The sequence below is a fragment of the Platalea leucorodia genome (genome assembly GCF_965183815.1).
Source record: "Platalea leucorodia genome assembly, chromosome: 3".
Classification (NCBI taxonomy): Eukaryota; Metazoa; Chordata; class Aves; order Pelecaniformes; family Threskiornithidae; genus Platalea; species Platalea leucorodia.
The window spans coordinates 46,600,827-46,618,920 of NC_138825.1; the positions used below are offsets into that span (position 1 = coordinate 46,600,827).

The 18,094-nt window shown below is 42.2% G+C and overlaps 1 protein-coding gene across 2 annotated transcripts in view; it reads right to left on the bottom strand.

Annotated features, from left to right (window-relative positions):
- Positions 1–2,326: 2,326 nt before the first annotated feature.
- TSNAX (translin associated factor X) overlaps positions 2,327–18,094 on the bottom strand; it is a 30,179-nt gene continuing 14,411 nt past the window's right edge. For both annotated transcript variants that reach the window (XM_082307956.1, XM_082307957.1), the window contains 2 exons: positions 10,088–10,215; positions 2,327–8,374 (listed from right to left, as the gene is read on the bottom strand). In XM_082307956.1, the coding sequence (XP_082164082.1) occupies positions 8,000–8,374; positions 10,088–10,215 (503 nt within the window). In that variant the 3' untranslated portion in view covers positions 2,327–7,999. The remainder of the gene's footprint in view (positions 8,375–10,087; positions 10,216–18,094) is intronic.

The window sequence follows — 18,094 nt, forward strand, 5'->3', positions numbered from 1 at the left end:
ACAAATATATATCCATCTACCAGCTATTCGGTTTTCAGATGCCGTGTCAGCAAACCTCCGTGGTAACACCCTACAGCAAAATGCAATTGCCAAAAGCAAAGGAGACCAGAGTCAGAAGAGAAGCAGGGCCACAGATGGCCCAGGGAAAGGCTGCTGAGCTGCGGCGACACCTTCGTAGCTGCCTGTCTCCAGGCTTTCCTGCTGCCCAGAGGGAGCCTGGAGTTCAGCTCAGAGCTCCTGATGACTCCGGGGAAAGCTTTGACCTGAGGCAGAGCTGCAGGATGTAGCTGCTGAGTTTTGGCAGAGGAGGGATGCCACTAACTTCCCCACCAGAGCTAGGGATTTCCAAGTGTTTTTACTGAAGACACCACCTGGAATCTCACCTGAGTTCATCCAAAAGACTGAGAAGACTCCAACTCTCTCCTACCTATATACACAGTGCAAGTTGGGTCCTGTACATTCAGAGGTTTGTATGAAATCTCAGTCTTTGTTAAGCTGTGGCGGAAAAAGACGGAAATCCCTCCAAAACCTGTGATCTTCCACAGGGAAAGGAACTGCTCTAAAACAAACTAGCATCTCCTTCCTCCCGTGGCTGTAATCCAGAAACCAGTTTACATTAATAGGGTATCTGGCCCCCAGCTAAGCTACAAGGAGCCAAAGATGCTCAGATATGACTGTGACAATATAACGTAAAACAGGGCTAATTTTGTACTGCAGAGTGCCTGGGTAGCACTAGATGTCTGCAGCCACGTGCCCAGACACACCAGCCTTGCCCGATCGTCTCCAGTGTGCCAGCCCACCACCCTGGAGCTGGGTGTAGGACAAGCAGGAACTGCGGGTGTAAGAACAGAAGATCTGTGTGCTCTTCAATGGCTTTCAGTCCCAGGGTGGGTATCCTGTGGAAGGTACTCAGTAATGAACGGGCCCTGTAGGAGAAGGGCTCTGAAATAACCCTTGAATGACCTCTAGAAGTATAAATAAGTCTCCACAGTGACAGTGCCACCATTTCTGAAGTCTATTTATGCAATTTTTTTAGTGATTGGTATCAATGCCTTTCCACAGGGGGAAATCCAAGTAGCCACTCAGGCTGTGTTATCCCCTTTAGAAGCCCACGGTGGCGTTTCACGGTGCCCCTCGCTATGGCACGTGCCAGGTCTCTCCTGGCCTGAGGCACCCTGAGCAGCACAGGGCAAAGGGAGAGGTGCCAGGCAGGCACAACAAGAGGGACCGACTCACCTTTAGCATCAACCAGGCAATGTCCCAGGTGTTAAACACCAGCTCCAGCCCCGTTCTGTTCACAGAGCGCAGCACAGCCGCTTCTTTTATGCTACAAAGTCTCGTGGGTTTGAAGCCACTTGTGCTTTCCACATGAGGGTTTTCTGTGGCAACCACAGTCGTTGCAGGGAAGTACGCAGGCACATTCGCACATGCAGGAGCATTTGACTTAATACCAGGAGTTCAACAGCTAAAAAAGGCTTGCATTTTCTTGTATGGGTAGCATGATTATAATATAAATTAAGGAATTTAGGACTCAAGTCTATGAATCCGTATTAGCACTGGTACTCCTCAAACATACTAGTTCAAATAAGAGTATTTGTATAATTCACAAGTCTGCAAGAACACATCTAGTCAAAGTTTCTCATGGCTTTTTATTTATTTGTCTTCAAAACATCATCCACACATATGATGAGATATAAAAGAAACATATGCTATTCCCTGCTATTCCCAAAATTTCCCAATAGCAGAAGGCGCTGAGTATAATTTATTACTATCAGAGGCCTACCTAAGTCTAAAAATGAAGCTTACGCTGCAACACTGATTGTGTTAATAAGAACTTGAAAACAACAAATAACTTGTAACTGAAAAACCCCCAAAAGCTTGTTTTGAGTATTTCTAGAGCTGGACACTAGGTGGCAGAACAAATATACGTTCTCTAATAATTGACAAATACGAATCGTTTTTGTAAGACGGCAGGCCCAGAGAAGTGGAAGTATAGCATATATCTAAAATAACCTAAAAGCGTATAGCTGCCCTGCTTTTCCTGGTCAGTTCCTGCAGAGCACAGGCCCTGGTAAGGTTGGCTTTAAACCTGTTATGTTCTTTACAACGAGCATCACGATTTAGTCACAAACTCGGGTCTCTCGCCGCGGATGCCCACGGCATCCCATACAACACATTTTAAAGTAGGACCCAGGCAAACTCTACCCCAACATTTAATAGACAATAAAAGTTTTTATAGAGAGGTAAGTATCTCAAATGAGCCCAACTGATTCAGGACCAATCGGTGTAACTGCAAATCGGTAGGGCGCTGCACAGGTAGCTCAAATTAAGAAATAAGAATCGAAATTATTTGCTAATTTGCTTTGCTCCTGTAAAGCAACATTTCTTCAACAGCATTATCAGCTAGGAGCCACCGTGGGTAAAGGCTGAGCTGAAAAGGCTGGAAAAAAGGTCTGGGAAGAAGGCAAAGGAAACGCGTTGCACCAGGAGGTGTGGGCAGGCAGCGGGCCGGCTGCCCACCCTGCCCGGCGGCAGCGCAAACACAGACGCAGCTCAATGAACAGGGAATGGATTAGAAAAACTGGTTCTGCTGAGAAAATAGGATTTTATGAAGGCCGGCTGGAAGTTCAGCATCAGCGTTTCTCACGCTGTTGCCTGCCCGCTTGGCACGCACAGACGTGGCAGGTGACAGACCTGCACGTGCCAGTGGCCTTCGCCTTTCAGTCCCATGAAGGGCTCGGAGCAGCTTCTTGCCTTGGCTGACTCTGGAGAGCAGAGGAGCTCAGGTTCGCAGCAGTGGAAGCTGGGCTGGGAGTTGAAAGAGCCGAGCCTAACTCCAGACTCCTGACGGATTTGCTATATGACCTTGCACCACTTTATCTTACTCATTTTCCCTCACAGCCCTGGCACCTCCTGTCCATCACCTTCCCCTTTAGGTGTGAGGTACGCAAAGGAAAATATACCTAACCAACAGTCCTTACTGCAAGGAGAGAAACAACGCCCTCCCTCCTAAAATGAGACTGCCAGCACTTAACAATATTCCTATGACATTGAAACAGCCAAGCCTATCAGTTCAAGTGCATCCTTCACCCATCTGGTTCCTGTCCCCAGGCACGCAAAAGCTCATTTTAACAAAAAACTGAGCTATTTCCAGATCAGTTTTGTCAGCTCGTCTTGCTGGAGACATGAGAGGGGAGAACTTCGAGGAAGAATTAAATAGAAGTGGCAGGACCCTTCTGGATTAAAAGGGACTTGCAAGCCTGCAGGAAAGCACAGGGCTGTGGGAGAAGCGCCCGAAGATAAAGGATGTCCCATAAAACCTGCGCTGCACCAGCAGCAGAGAAACAGTTTATGATGGGCTCAAGAAGTCATCTGACCTGTTGTGGCGGCGGAGGAGCAGAGCCTGGACAACAACCTCTTTCTTTGGGAGGAGCAAACATCTGCATGGCGTGAAAACACCACCACTAGAAAAAAAGAGGATGAACCCACATGTCACTGGTCTGCAAAATCCAATAGTGGAGGCTCAGAGTTCAGCCCCCGGGTGGCCAGAGCGACACCAGAGCCAGCCTGCCCGGCCTGTGGGAGGAGCTGAGAAAGGAGCCATCACATCGCTTTTGGCCAGTGTTCAGGGAGGCACCGACTGGCTCCGGAACAAGTTATAGGCAAGTCTCTTCTGCTACGTTCTGCAAATAGGCCTTTCAAAGGGATGATGGGTCAGGTAAAAAGAGGTAGAGTTGGTGGGAAATCATACTCCTCAGGCAACCTTCCTCAGAACTGGAGAAGAAACTCCTGTCATGTCTGTAGGCAATTTACCTTGGCTCGTGATGATTGCAAACCTCAGAATAACTAAGGTTTGCTCACCTGCAAAAGCAACATGAGATCTGCCCACCCATCCATCCTGAGACGCGGCGCCATGGCTGCTGTAGGACACTCGCGCCAGGCCTTCTGAGTGCAGGAATACCAGACCTCTCCCCTCACAGCCAGAACACTGCTTCCAAATTTGGAGGTGCAAGTAGACAAACCTACCTAAGAAACCAACCGATTCCTCTTCCTGCATGGAGACGCGTTACCCCAGGATGCCAGCTAAACACGGAAAGGACCGAGCCATGGGATGGACATGGGCAATGGCCCAAAAGAACGGTACAGCCTAAGAAAGGATAAGTAAAGCAAGGGAAGAAACAGAGGGGGCTGGAGCAGCAGTGACAGCGAATCGGACACGTAAACAGCACACAAGGGGAAACAGTGGTCACCGTAAGCATTCCTTTATGTTAAAAACTATATCTAACCGTGTCTCTAACAGCTGCAAATGGTGGTAGTTCACACATCAAGGATTGTGGCTACCAATACGGGAGCGAAGGGAACGTGCATGGGGAGTTGGGTGGTGTGGGAATGAAGAGCTTCTTGTTGATTTGTGACGGCAGGGCTGGAAGCCTGCAAACCCTGCTCAGTCCAGGACCCGCAGGTTCTCAGCTGCTCAGAAAATCAAGTTCCCCTTATTTATGACCCAAGGATAGATAGATGCTTTGGGGACCTTGTGGGCATTTTAAAGTCAGTTCCTACGGTCAGCTCCAAGTCTCTCTTACAGCTGAGTCACCTGGTTTCGAAGTGTTGTTTCCAGCTCCTCGCAGGGCTGTCTTCCTGTCCCACGTCCTCCCCAGTCCCACCCTCCTCATGTGCACCCGCTGTCCTGCAGCTCAGCCTGCTCTTCCTCCATGCTGTCCCACTCCTTGCCACTCTTCCCCCCTTTGTCTCTACCTCACTTCCTTCCATTTTGCCTCTCCACTGCCTTCGCCCTTCCCAACTAACCCTTTACTGTCACACTCCAGACTTTCTCAAGTTTTGACAAGTTTCTTTTCCGAAATGGGAAGTGGTAAACCAACCTACTACCACGCACAGTCTTCTGGTAAAAATCCTGTCGCTCCATCTGCCCCCCGCTTTCTACCATCTTCCTTTTGTTTGTCTTGGCTACTCTTTTGCCTACTCTTAAATTGCAAACTCTTTGAGGGCAGTGCCAGAATCCGGTCCATAGAATTCCATGAGGCACCTAATATGCTAGATATTATAAAAGGTCCTATTTTAATTTTTTGCCTTTTGACTTTCAATGAACTCACTGAAAATCCAAGTAAGCAGGACTCGAAGCAGACAGACAGACGTGTCCTGTCAACAGGAAGTTTCTCTTGCATAACTTCTCTGGCAGTTCTGGAAAGCTGAATGCGGTTGGGTTTATTTTCCTCACCGCAAATTAATAGTCAGGACAAAAGTGAACCCATAAAGAAAAATCATTTCTGAGAAAGGAGATTCTAGAAAGGCAGATGATTTTTAGCACGCAGAGCTGCCCTCGTGAAACATCTGCTATGACGTAGTCCTGTTCTGGCCACAGACCAAGCATATCAATAGCTCCACAGAGTAATGGGATAAGAAATGGGAAAATTGCCATTGCTTGTTTAGCAGCTTGTTTTGCTGATAAATGTCTGTCACTTTTCAAATAGCTACAGTGTAATTGTTTTTGGGGGAAAATATTTCCTTGAGCAGGAGGTTTGCAGGCCATTAGCTATTTCCCATCTGTGCTGGTGTTTTAATACACCACACATACACTTTGCTCCCTATTAGAAATTATTCACAGCTTTTGATTACGGACAGGCAGCCTGAAGTTTAGAAATCACGTCTGTCCTTCAAGTTTTCTCTACAGAAAATTTAAACCTCAAAATCATTAGAACCAATAAGTATTTTTTAAAAGAACCTCTGAAGACTGCCAGAAAAAAGTACGCTTCTTAGACACCTGTAATTTTAAAATAATGAATGACTGCACAAAAGCAGGAGCTGTCTGACTAAAGCTATGGCCACCGTGTGCTTGCTCCACGGCGAGAGGCAGAGCGCCACTCAGCCAAGCGCTGCCACGTGCTGGAGTTCATCTCATCCCTTTTCAAACTGCGCCATGAACGTTTCTGAATTCCACCTGACAGCTGCTGGGACAGACAAGAGACAGACCTGTTTAATATCACGCAATACCTCTAGTAACTATCTGCTTTCGCTTCACACACATACACCCAACATGCAGTTACTTGCAGTAAATTTAGCTCTGCCAAAAGACACAGAACTATACTCTTACCTGCATCAACTGAAATACTAGATGCATACGTTTCAGGGGGGCTGGGGGGGGGGGGGACATTCCTTATTAATAAGTATCCTTCTCCTTTCTCTTCCCTCCTCCCATCAGAAAAAAAGCAGAGAAAAAAGGAGAGATGTAGAAATGTGGGTACCATTGCAGATTTATTCCAGCGATAAACTCGTTTTGTCATCTGAATCCTTTGCATTGTTTTAATTCAAGAGGATCACATGAAGTTTCTATCCTAACTAGTTTTTAGACTTTGGAGAATAACATTAGGGAGAAAAAGAAAAGAGATTCAGGATTAGAAAGCGCCCCTCAAAGTACGAACATAAGGAATGGAGTGACATTTCCAAGTCAAGTCCTGCACAGTGGGAAACTCGCACTGTTATTTACCACTGGGACCAATAGGCAAAAGGACCAACGTACAGGCAGTGACTGCTTTTCAGAATTTATTGTAAAAAACAGTATTAAACAGTAGGAAAAAAGCCACTCCTTGTTCAACCCACCACATATTGCTTTTTGTGGAAACAATGGAAAAATGTGACAGAAATGTATTTACCCATTCCTATCCATATATCAGATGATCCCAGCTACTCAGGACATGCTCATGGGAAAAATATTGGCAGTATCACAGCATATGGAAGTGGAAATAAAAAACATGCAGTATTTTCAATTGCAGTTGGGAGGCCTATTTCCTGGAATCTAAAGATCATGTTGTTTTATCTGTTTTCCTTTAGCATAATGTACATTATCAGACTTTCATAACTTCAGACACCGGCAGAAAGCCCTGATTTTTTGCCAATGGTGACATACCCACCTCAAAGATAAATGTGGAAGTCAGAATGTCTGCCTCATTTCTGTTTGCAATTTCCTTTCCATAGGAACATGCACATGATATAGTTCCTGCTAACAGATATTTAAAGCTTGGCTAGCCTTTTTTTCACTAATACCAGTTCAACCCCACTGGAGGTCCTCAGGGCAGCACAAACAATGGAGAACAGACTTCCAACACCACACCGCATTTGTTTTGGCCAAAAACTGCTTGTCCTAACACCAAATTACTCATGTTAAACACACTTGGTAGGTCTTCTGCTTTTGTCTACAAACAGAAAGATGTCAGATTCTGCATTAAACTGTATTACAAAATATGTAAACCAATACATTCCACAATATTGTTTTTTTGTGGATTTTCTAGCTCATGTCAAAACTGTGAAGTATCAGTGTTAACTTAAACAGAGTTCAGGTTAAACACAGAGGCCCAAAACAGTGAGTGCACAGTAGTATTTACCTGGTGTAATTATCAATTGGTAAAAAGTTGACTTAGCTTCAGTTTCGTGCTCAAAAGCATTAATCAGAGAAAACTTAAGTTACATGGCACTTTTGAAACCACCTCAGTTTCAAGTTAAGGGATGAATTTACACATACATAGGTGCATTGTTTTAGGTATGACCTGAGTACAGAACCCAAATACTCAGAAAACAGGGGTCAGCAGAAACCTATGGATAATGCTAAATAACAGTACCTAACCATTTTTTTTTTTTCCACTGCTGTGCTTGCTGAAAACTGATAACAGCAACCACAACAGTTTGAGGTGACTCACACAACTGACAGTCACTGGTAGAGAGCGCAGTGGAAATTTTGGCCATTCTGAAAGAAGGTACAATGGAGCTACACAGGAAATTCCATACCAAGAGGACAAAGTCAAACATCTGTTCTCTTGCACATCATAAAAAATATTTTTGGTTACAAATTACCACTGCAAACAATCTTCTCATAGATAAAACTAAAAATGTCTCTACCTAAAAAGCTTTGATAAGGGTCAAAACCCCACAAACCACAACTAAACTCTTTCTCTAAGTCCTCTTCCTGAGTTGCAACAGTCTCCTTATTTTAAGAAAGACCCTCCTCTTGGTCAATCAACTCCGTTTTGGTGGAGAACACATCAGCCAGCATGTGCTTTGGGATTTCAGATCCCCGTACTTTTAACGTGTAGCAGGCATTCTCTACTTTTGCCAGACTCTGTTTCAACGTATACAGCTTCTTAGATACTTCGTAAGGTCCAGTGTTGCCAATGAAAGTAAAACCATCATAAATCTGACGTAAGAATTGACTCAGTTCAAAAGGCGTGTCTATGTCACCATTTCCAACGCTGCTGATGCACAGCCGCATCAGCTCTCCAGTTAGATCAGCCACTCCCAGTAGGTAATCTACAGGTGTTACCTTCAGGCTCCAAGTGTGCGGCTGTTTATCATGGGAATTGGAGGTCTGAGGACAGAAAAGAACAAAGTCCAGTACAGAGAACTATGAAAAAGCAGTCTATAATGGTTCAAATACACACTAACTTACCTAACATAACTGGTAATTAAAAACATTCCGGAAAATTAAATTGCATGGCACTTCCACACAGTCTTATTTCAGAAGTACTAATCTCCTCCCAGCACACCGGAAGGTATGAAAGCATCATTTCCACTTGAGATGTGATTTCCATTCTAGCAAGCATGATAAACACACCCTGCTTCTACCATCTCTGTTTGCAAATAGAATTACCACATCTTTGTACCAACATTTATTTGCAGTTGCTTTTTTTTTTTTTTTTGGCTCACAGAGCTCAGCCTAATAGATTTAAATTTTCCCTAAACGCTCTGTCCAAAGCTACCAAAGCAGTCAAGAATCAAAGATAGTCTGCATTATGAAAACTAATCCTATAATTTTGTAATAGTATCTTGAATTTCAAAATACATTTTCTACAAGAAGGTGATAGCTATAGTTCTCTCAGATCCATTTTATGTCAATTGAACTCATTAAAATAGCTAAAAACGTAATTCATGAAGAAAACTCATCAGAAAGTTACAAGTTTGCTCCTATATCCAAATTTCTAATGCTTTTTATTGCCAAAATATTGCTAACATGGGAGACAACTCAGGTTTCTTTCTGTTCCCTTGTTCCCATAACATGCTATCCACCCAAACTCACAAATCTGGTCAGAGGCCTGTATGCAGGGGTTAACAACTTCACAATTTGTTAAAACAAGTGGCCCACAATGGGTTTGCCTCTGAACTGCCAAATGAGCTTAAGCTAAAAACTTGGCTTCTTTGCAAGTATCTTACCAAGAGAATGAAGAAAGAATAAAAAGTGCTTTACAGCAGAATCTCCTCAACAGAAGCAGACTTGGGAATTCATCTAAAGCAGTAGTGCTGTGCATTACTGCCCGTTGCACATGCACTGCATGTGCATTTAGGTACATTACCACAAAATTGCCTTTTGTCCCCTGTCAACAATCAAACTGTACCCAGTTTACTGTGGTCGGTGGCAGTACTTTGTCCCTATGGAAAAAGTTCTGTTTAGGGCAGGGTAGGAGTATGTGCAAGTCAAGAAACAGCAGATATGGTATTAGGGCTAAGGTATGATGGGACACAAGCTTGTCCTCTGAGGGGAAGCATCAAGATCAACTCCAGGGAAGTTACAAATGACCAAGCTAAGACATATGCAGTGCATTTTAACAGAAGCTGAATACAGTGCCTCCTGTGACTAGCTCAGTACCAGCAGTAAGATTTCATTCATGGAGTTCATCCTGCCTTGGATTTATTTGTCTCCCCAAACTTTTGCTACAACACTATACACCAGTAGGCCTTACAGGCGGTCACAGCCATTAAAAAAATCATCCTCTACATTTTTTTGCTAGTATTTCACTATCCTGGATCTTTCCCTGTACCAGAAGCAGTTCAGTTTGCTCTGAATAAAAAGGATGTGCAATTTATAAGCTTGTATCCCACAGATTTAGTTTACTACTTGTCAGAATAAAAAGCATGTTTTGAACATGCTTTTTTGAACATGCTTTGAGTCAAAGCCCACATGTATATCTAATACCATTCCACTAACTGGCTTTATTTAATCAGGTGCCAAAAATGTGACTAAGCCTACTCATTGCATTTCCATCCCAAAAAGATGTTTGTCACATGAGAAAAGAAAAACTTTTACCGTGTTTGTTGTTTCTTCTCTGTCGTCTGCTGTAAATATTAGTTGTTTGTTGATCTCTTCAACACTAATCAAAGATCGTGTTTTGATAAAATACTGAAATGAGACTGCTTCAACATATTCTTGAAGTCCTGCAAAAATAGCAGAAGAATTAAGGTAATGATTACACACAATTTTTTTTTAATCTTTTAAGTGAGACTATTTTAAGGTTACTAGCAAGAAGTGAAAACTAAGATAATCCAGAAATAACACTGAAACATAACTTAACATAGCACGCTTCTGAAGTATGAAAACCGGACCAAGAACACAGTAGATAAACATTTTCAAGTTTTTACTCCAATTGCATTTTTCATTCAGAACCTTCTGTAATATCAGTATAAAGCATCGTGCTACCCTCAGAAACATACTGAACAGCAGCTCCCGATTATGTCCCTCAGGGCTCCACAGTGGGACCAGTACTGTTCAATATCTTCATCAATGACACAGACACTGGGATTGAGCGTGCCCTCAGTAAATTTGCAGATGACACCAAGCCGAGTGATGCGGTTGACACGCCTGAGGGACAGGATGCCATCCAGAGGGACCTGGACAAGCTCGAGAGGTGGGCCCATGTGAACCTCATGAGGTTCAATGAGGCCAAGTGCAAGGTCCTGCACCTGGGTCGGAGCAATCCCCGGTATCAGTACAGGCTGGGGGATGAAGGGATTGAGAGCAGCCCTGTAGAGAAGGACTTGAGGGTACTGGTGGATGACAAGCTGGACATGATCCAGCAATGTGCACTCACAGCCCAGAAAGCCAACCATATCCTGGGCTGCATCAAAAGCAGCATGGCCAGCAGGTCAAGGGAGCTGATTCTGCCCCTCTACTCTGCTCTGATGAGACCCCACCTGCAGCACTGCATCCAGCTCTGGGGTCCTCAGCACAGGAAAGACAGGGATCTGTTGGAGCGGGTCCAGAGGAGGGCCACAAAAAAGATCAGAGGGCTGGAACACCTCTCCTGCGAGGACAGGCTGAGAGAGCTGGGGTTGTTCAGCCTGGAGAAGAGAAAGCTCCAGGGAGACCTCATTGCAGCCTTCCAGTACTTAAAGGAGGCTTACAGGAGAAATGGGGACAGACTTTTTAACAGGGCCTGCTGAGTTAGGACAAGGGGTAATGGTTTTAAACTAAAAGAGGGTAGATTTAGACTAGATAGAAGGAAGACATTTTTTACAATGAGGGTGGTGAAACACTAGAACAGTTTGCCCAGAGAAGCTGTAGATGCCCCATCCCTGGAAACATTCAAGGTCAGGCTGGACGGGGCTCTGAGCAACCTGATCTGGTTGAAGATGTCCCTGCTCATTGCAGGGGGTTGGACCAGATGGCCTTGAAAGGTCCCTTCCAACCCAAACTATTCTATGATAATGGATCTTTTAAAATACGGCATTTGTACAGTGGAGAGTGCAGTTCAGTATTTCACGAGTTCACAAAGACACAGGACACAATGCAGAGAAAAAGACTGCAGATAAATCAAAAGCAAGGCAGCTCACCTACAAAAAAAAAAAAGTTTCCTTTGTTTCATCTCATCAGCAACAGTAGATACTTGTTTAAAACTGAATATCCCACTTCTCTATTTTGTGGGAATTAGTGAACAGGCTCCTTAAAACATACAGGTTAGATGAAATTCATGTTCAGGACAAAGCATCTGTCGTTACAAATCACTCCAAACCAAAAAAACCAACAAAACAACAACAAAAAAAACCACAAACCAAACCACAAAAAAAACCCAACCAACCAGACAGGACTGTGATGTCCAACAAGAGGAGTACACTGAACGATAGCTCTGTCCAAATGAACTTACACTCTAAAAACAAGGCATGCAGGGGGACAAAAGGAGTTGGTGTGCTGGCAAGGAAATAAAACATGGGATAACAAATGTAGCTTGTACCAGATTTGTATGCCATCTGCAGCCACCTGCCACAATTACCTCTCGCTACCTACTTAGCAGATGGTGATTTTCTGTACGCATTGTAGCAAAGGTGAGATCTAAAATAAGAGCTTGAATTTTCAGACAGCGATTTCACAGGTTCTGTCAGTTTTTCCTTATGTGCGGGGAGTAGATGTAGGGAAAGCGTGTGGGAAAAGTTCATAAGCAGAAAGCTGAAGTTGGCACTGTCGGTGGAAAAAAAGCAGAAACAAACCTGGAACAAACAGCCGTGGCAGGACTAAGCTAAAAAAAGTTTTGAAGACAAAATCAATGCACGTGTGTATCTGACCTATGGACAGAGAAAGCACCAAAGGAGGACATTAAAGGAACAGACTGTAACATGACAGAGATGGCTCTCGCAGAGCTATTCTCAGCCATTTTAAGGGCATGGTTTCACTTCAAGAGAAGCAAAAAGGTGACACTGCCGTATCACGCTGCAAGAGGGCCAGGATTAGACAATAGTTTTGCAGTGTGTAAAGTGAAAAAATGTGGAGGTACCCAAGGATGCCAGAAGTAGAAACCTGTTTCCATTAGAATAATCTTAAAATCCTCAACTGACCCCTACAGGGCCAGCACCTCAGTCTACAGAGATATGCAGGAAGCAGCAAATTTAGACTTTACCTGGATCAAAGAAAAAGTCTAAACCAAAAAGAAGAGAACATAGATTTGAATAACAGATGAGGGTGGGAATACCCCCATAAAACTAGAGGTAACCTCAAGGGAAAATTCAATTGTAGAAGGCTTTCCACATTACAATCACAAAAGCATGATAAGTGACCTGCATTTTTTTTCCTTTTAAATACGTATTTGTAAGGTGAGTGGAGGCAATCCGGAAAGGCAATTCAGCCTGCACCCTTTATGCTTCTGTACAGCAGCAGTGGGAAAAGCAGAATAAACATCCAGCAACCAAAGCCACACTCAGCACTGCGCTTCACTAATCAGAACACACACAGGGAGCTGCAAGGCCAATTAAATACAATAATTCAATCAACTGAATTCAAGTAAAACATTCTGGGCACAAGTAATAGAATACTAGATAAAAGCTACTCAGGATCTTCTAAGATAAATAACTTCAGAAGTTGCAGAGAGGTAGATTTCATCACCCATTCTTTTCCTGACTTCCCCTCTGGTGTAACACGGCCAGTAATTCACTACAAAATTTTGGCTTTTTCTGTGGATAAGCTGTAAGCTACCAGATACAGCAGCATTCAACATGACAACACCTATGAGACTCCCTCCCTGCTGTCTGTGGAGAGGACTATCACATGAAGAATCAACTTGGCATTTTCCCAAGTTCTCAGAGAGATCAAATCAGCTCTCAAACTTTTTGGTAAACGGTTTTCTCGATCAATCATAACTTCCAGTTTCAGCTCACTCCACTTTACTACTTCTCCACAAACGTTTTTGTCCTTTTCCAGGACAAGTGTTTGGCTCCTCCGTTCATTTATTTTTATGTTTTTGGTTTTTTGGGGTTTTTTTGTTTTTAGATAGGCATACTTATATGCACGTATACACACACATTTTTGCTTCCTCCTACCGTCCCACCCTAGCTGACACGTTCCACTCTTCTCCTCGCTCCTTCTGTTTAATGCCACCATGTGAATGTTGCACGCACAGTCTGGTTTGTCATTTACTATCACCTTTTCACAATTAGGGAATCTATCTCCCTCTATTTACAAGTAAGCCTTACAAAACCTCATTTAAAGTTGTTACCATTACAAATGGACTGGTAACAAATCCTGGTAACAACTACTTTGCAAAAAATATTCACATTTGACTTTTTTTTTTTTTCTTTTTAAAGTCCTTCTCCTGGAAGTAGCTACAACATGACACTTCAATGACCCAAGACCTTGAAATAAGGTGTTTCCATGTGCAGGTAGAAGGATGTTTAAACATGTTATGTTTTAGCTTAATGGTAGGACATCCGCTATTTTCAGCAAATAATCCCCAAGGTGAAAAACCCCATCCCATTTCACTACACCATCCAACAATACCTTTCCCCTTATGCTCTTGTTTTGGATTTATTCCAAAATTGGCTTATTTACAGATTGAGCTGCCAGTAATGGAATAATTTGTAAGGCTGCCTTTTATGTAATTTTTTTTTTCTAGTACATGGACCGAAAATCCCAATTAAAAGCACTGTATTATTTCCACTAGCACTTCTTAAAATTACAGATGTAAGGTAACAAAATGCTTAAGTATTTTGATATTTTATTACATTTACTCTATATAAATAACTTGTACTAGTGACAAGTTACAGTGACCCAGTATAATAGCTTCCTTCTATATTTTGGAAATTTATTTTCTATGTAAGAACTAGAAAGTTACACTGAGATATCTTCTGAGCACATATTATCTATAAAGGAGGAGATTTGGTGTCTGAAAGTTTGTGCACTTTTTTTGCCAGCTGTATCAGCTGATACTCAAGACATTTATCCTTATCTATATACGCAAGCTCTGAAAAAGAACTGTTAAGCAGTTTCTCTAAGAAGCTTAGAAAGAAATCAAGTTTCTTCAAAAAACCAAGTCATTAGAGCACTCAGAGAGTCAAATGAACGCATAAGGGGTAGGAAAAGATAGTTCTTTTTAAAAAATTAGTAAAGAACAGAAATTCCTTAACTGCAGGAGTCAGGTTAGGGTAAACAGAATCTAATTCTACCTGAGATGTACATGCATGCATGCACGGAAGTTTTAACCCAGAATGACAGATCAAACAAGAGGTGAAAGTTTCTTCCTAAAATTTTGTTTACTTCATTCCCTCCTTTAAATATCTGTTCAACAGTTAAAAAATGGGTTAAAATGGATTTCATGCCTCTCAGTTCTTAAGGTTAGCAATGCCAATGCTACCTGCCGTCTTCCCAAATAAGCTGCTTCTCTCCTTATTTCTTCTCAAACTCATTTTCCTTCTATTCCTTCATCCTCCTTTCCTCTTTCTCTGTATCTTTTTGTTCACAGAGCAGCCTGTGCTGATGGTTAGGACACAAGCAAATGACAGCCTGTGTTCTCTTACCCAGCTCCTCCCCTAAACCATGCAGCAGGAATCACGGGGCAATAGCAGCCACTAGAAAGATGGCAGGAAAACATACAGAGGTTTCTTCCAGGATCACTATATGAAGGGTGGGGCACATTATTTACAGGGCAGGTCATGTGAAACTACCTACTTGCAAATTCATTACACACTCAAAACAGCATAGCCACAGCTCTATCTTATCATCACGTTGTTTAGGCTGGCAAGTTACCTTCTCATAAAAACAAAACAAAAACCAAAAAAACCACAACCTGCCTCCCACAACCCAGGAAAAAAAGAAGTCATATTATTGTGGAAATCCCAAATAGAGAAGAACCAAAGTTAAACTGGTGAGCCCTTATTACAAAGTTCTGCAGAATATGGGGAGGATGGCAGACTTAAAGAACCCACTTCTAAAAGCATATTGATCAATGAAGGGGAGAACTGGTGAAATAAACAAATAATTAACCAGGTACATCAACTAAAACAAGTACAAGCAATAAATTTAAAACTATTAATACACAAATTAAATAATTTTGCTTCAGAATCAGTGTCCTATTAAGATGAAACTGACAATTCACAACTCAGTCTCTTCCATTTAAGTTTTCTGCAGACTTGGCAATGATTCCTTAGATTCACAGGTCTCTTCCCACGCACAAGTGATAAAAACTTAAGTAATTAAACTAAAACTGAGGCTGTGAAACAATCCAACTGCTTTGTTGATTGTGAGTATGAAGTCAAAGGTTAATTTTATAACAGTACACTGAAAGAGCATAAAGCCAGCTATCCTCAGAGACAGGCATGCTCTGGACATCCTGTTGTGAAAATGGCTTAAAAGAATAATTCCACTCAGGGATGGATTTTATAAAATGGGACTAACTAACGAATACAAACAAAAGCACTAGAACAAATGTCCATAAAAGCTTACAAATTTGGGGGGGGAATCTGAGTAATACTTCAAAAGCTGAGTCATTATGGCAGGTAGGGCTACAAGTAGTCTGAATTTTTAAGGGAATTGGGAGAGAAAAAAAAAAACACAGCTAAGTCCACATCCACATAAACAAACTGCTCCATTTTATCAATCCAGTTTTGAAATTACTTTAGTAATCAGTACAAACCCAGATGTGAATATTTGTCAGAAAAACTTATTTTAAATAACCTTGAACTGATTACCAATGGAATACAAATAAAGAACATATATTACATCTAGCAGTGATTTGTCTGAACTGGTTTACTATTATATCAATAATTAAATTGATGCAAATTTCTTCTATTAAGCCCTGAATGCTTTGTTGATTAGTCAATTGCTACTCGACACATTATGACCACCAAGAAGTTCTGTTTCCTTCTACCTGCATGTGTTGAACTGACATATTTCAGATACTGAAGCGTTAATATTGTTTTCACTTTGTTAAACGTTGAATACACACCAACTTTAGGAAAAAGGTAATCCCAAGGTTAGTCTGTTTTCCCAGTAACTACAAAAACAAATATAGGTTCCCTATTTAATAGGCACAGGTGCCTGCGAGAGTTAAATTATTTCCCCAAACAGGCACAAAAACCCTGCAGAGCACTGCAAAGAGTATTTTAATCTCTCACCGCAGAGAACAGTTTAATCAAGCCTTTTTGTTATTGTTATTAGAAATAGGTGTACATATGACAAATGCTAGGTTTTTTTGCAGATGACTCATTGTGGATGAGAAATTCATAAGCTGTCATTTGGTTCCTACTTGAAGACCTGAGGGATGTACAATGGTTACTTTTGTAACCAAGACTTCTGTTCTGAAGGGTTTTGTTTGTTTGTTTGTTTCCCCCAAAATGTAGAAATTCTGAAGAGCAGCCAATGTTCTACATGAGTTCTTAAAAAACAAAAAACCCCAAACTATTCCTGTGACAAGTAGTCTTCCTGATCTCTTTGACTACCTCCGATTGCCTTGATAATTGATACAGAGTTTCAAAAGTCATTCAGCTAAACGGCAAATTTTACACTACTAACAGCCTTGAGGGCAAGTGTTCAAGATACCAAAGAAAGGAAGCTCTGACTCAGCCAGGATGTTCAATGATCAAAGAAGGAGGTGCACCTAACACAACACAGCTTCTTCAGTTCAAACCCCAGTGAAAGTTCTCCTCAAGATGATGTTGTTTCCATGCAACAGCCCCAACTCACGAGTACGTCCGAAGTACCAACGGTGGCCATTTATCCCCATAAATATAGATCTGGTGAGATGGTAAAAAAGCTACATCACCACTCACCAACCCCTATTTCTCACCACATGACTGCAAAACAAAAACCTAATCACGATGCACTATACTAGTTGTTTCCTGGAATGGGAGTTCCTCTATGACATATTCTCCTGTGTGACTTTAAACAAACAAAAAGGATTCATAGATTTTTTTTTCTTGGTCTTCTCTCATGTTCCACCTGCACTTGGTTCCTGTAAAGGCTGGAGAACTCTGGTCTGTGAATTACTGATGTTAACAGCTGCGGGGTCAAAAAGAATTCCTGAGCCAGAGCAGAAGGTCGTCTCCATTCGCTAGCTATGAAACTGAATTAAAAGACAAACAACATCACTAGTTTCAGATTGCCATGAAAATAACTGCAGTATTTGCCATAATAGTACTGCAGGACTTTAGGATAGTTAGGTCTTAAGTTGGAACTAGGAAAGGACAATCTTTGTCTGGCCCGATCCACAGCATGCATCTTTAAAAGACTGTATATAGCTTCTCTTACAGACTTATGCTGCCCTCAATGGCTCCTGCTGAATTTACAGCTTATGCTGAACTCAATGGCTCATTCAGGGATCAGCTGATAATCAATGCTCGCATGATGCATGCCCTGTTTGGTCATATCTGAATTCACATTCATTTTCGCAAGTTTGTTTTAAGTTTTTGTGTATGGGCATACAAACCCTGCAGCAGAAAGTAAAAAAGTGAGAGGGTTTGCAGTTGCTGATTTTTCACTTTCCCTGGAAGAACTTAGAAAAAAGGCATGAACCAGAAATAATCAAAGGGTAGTAAAATGCAACAAGCTGAAGGTATC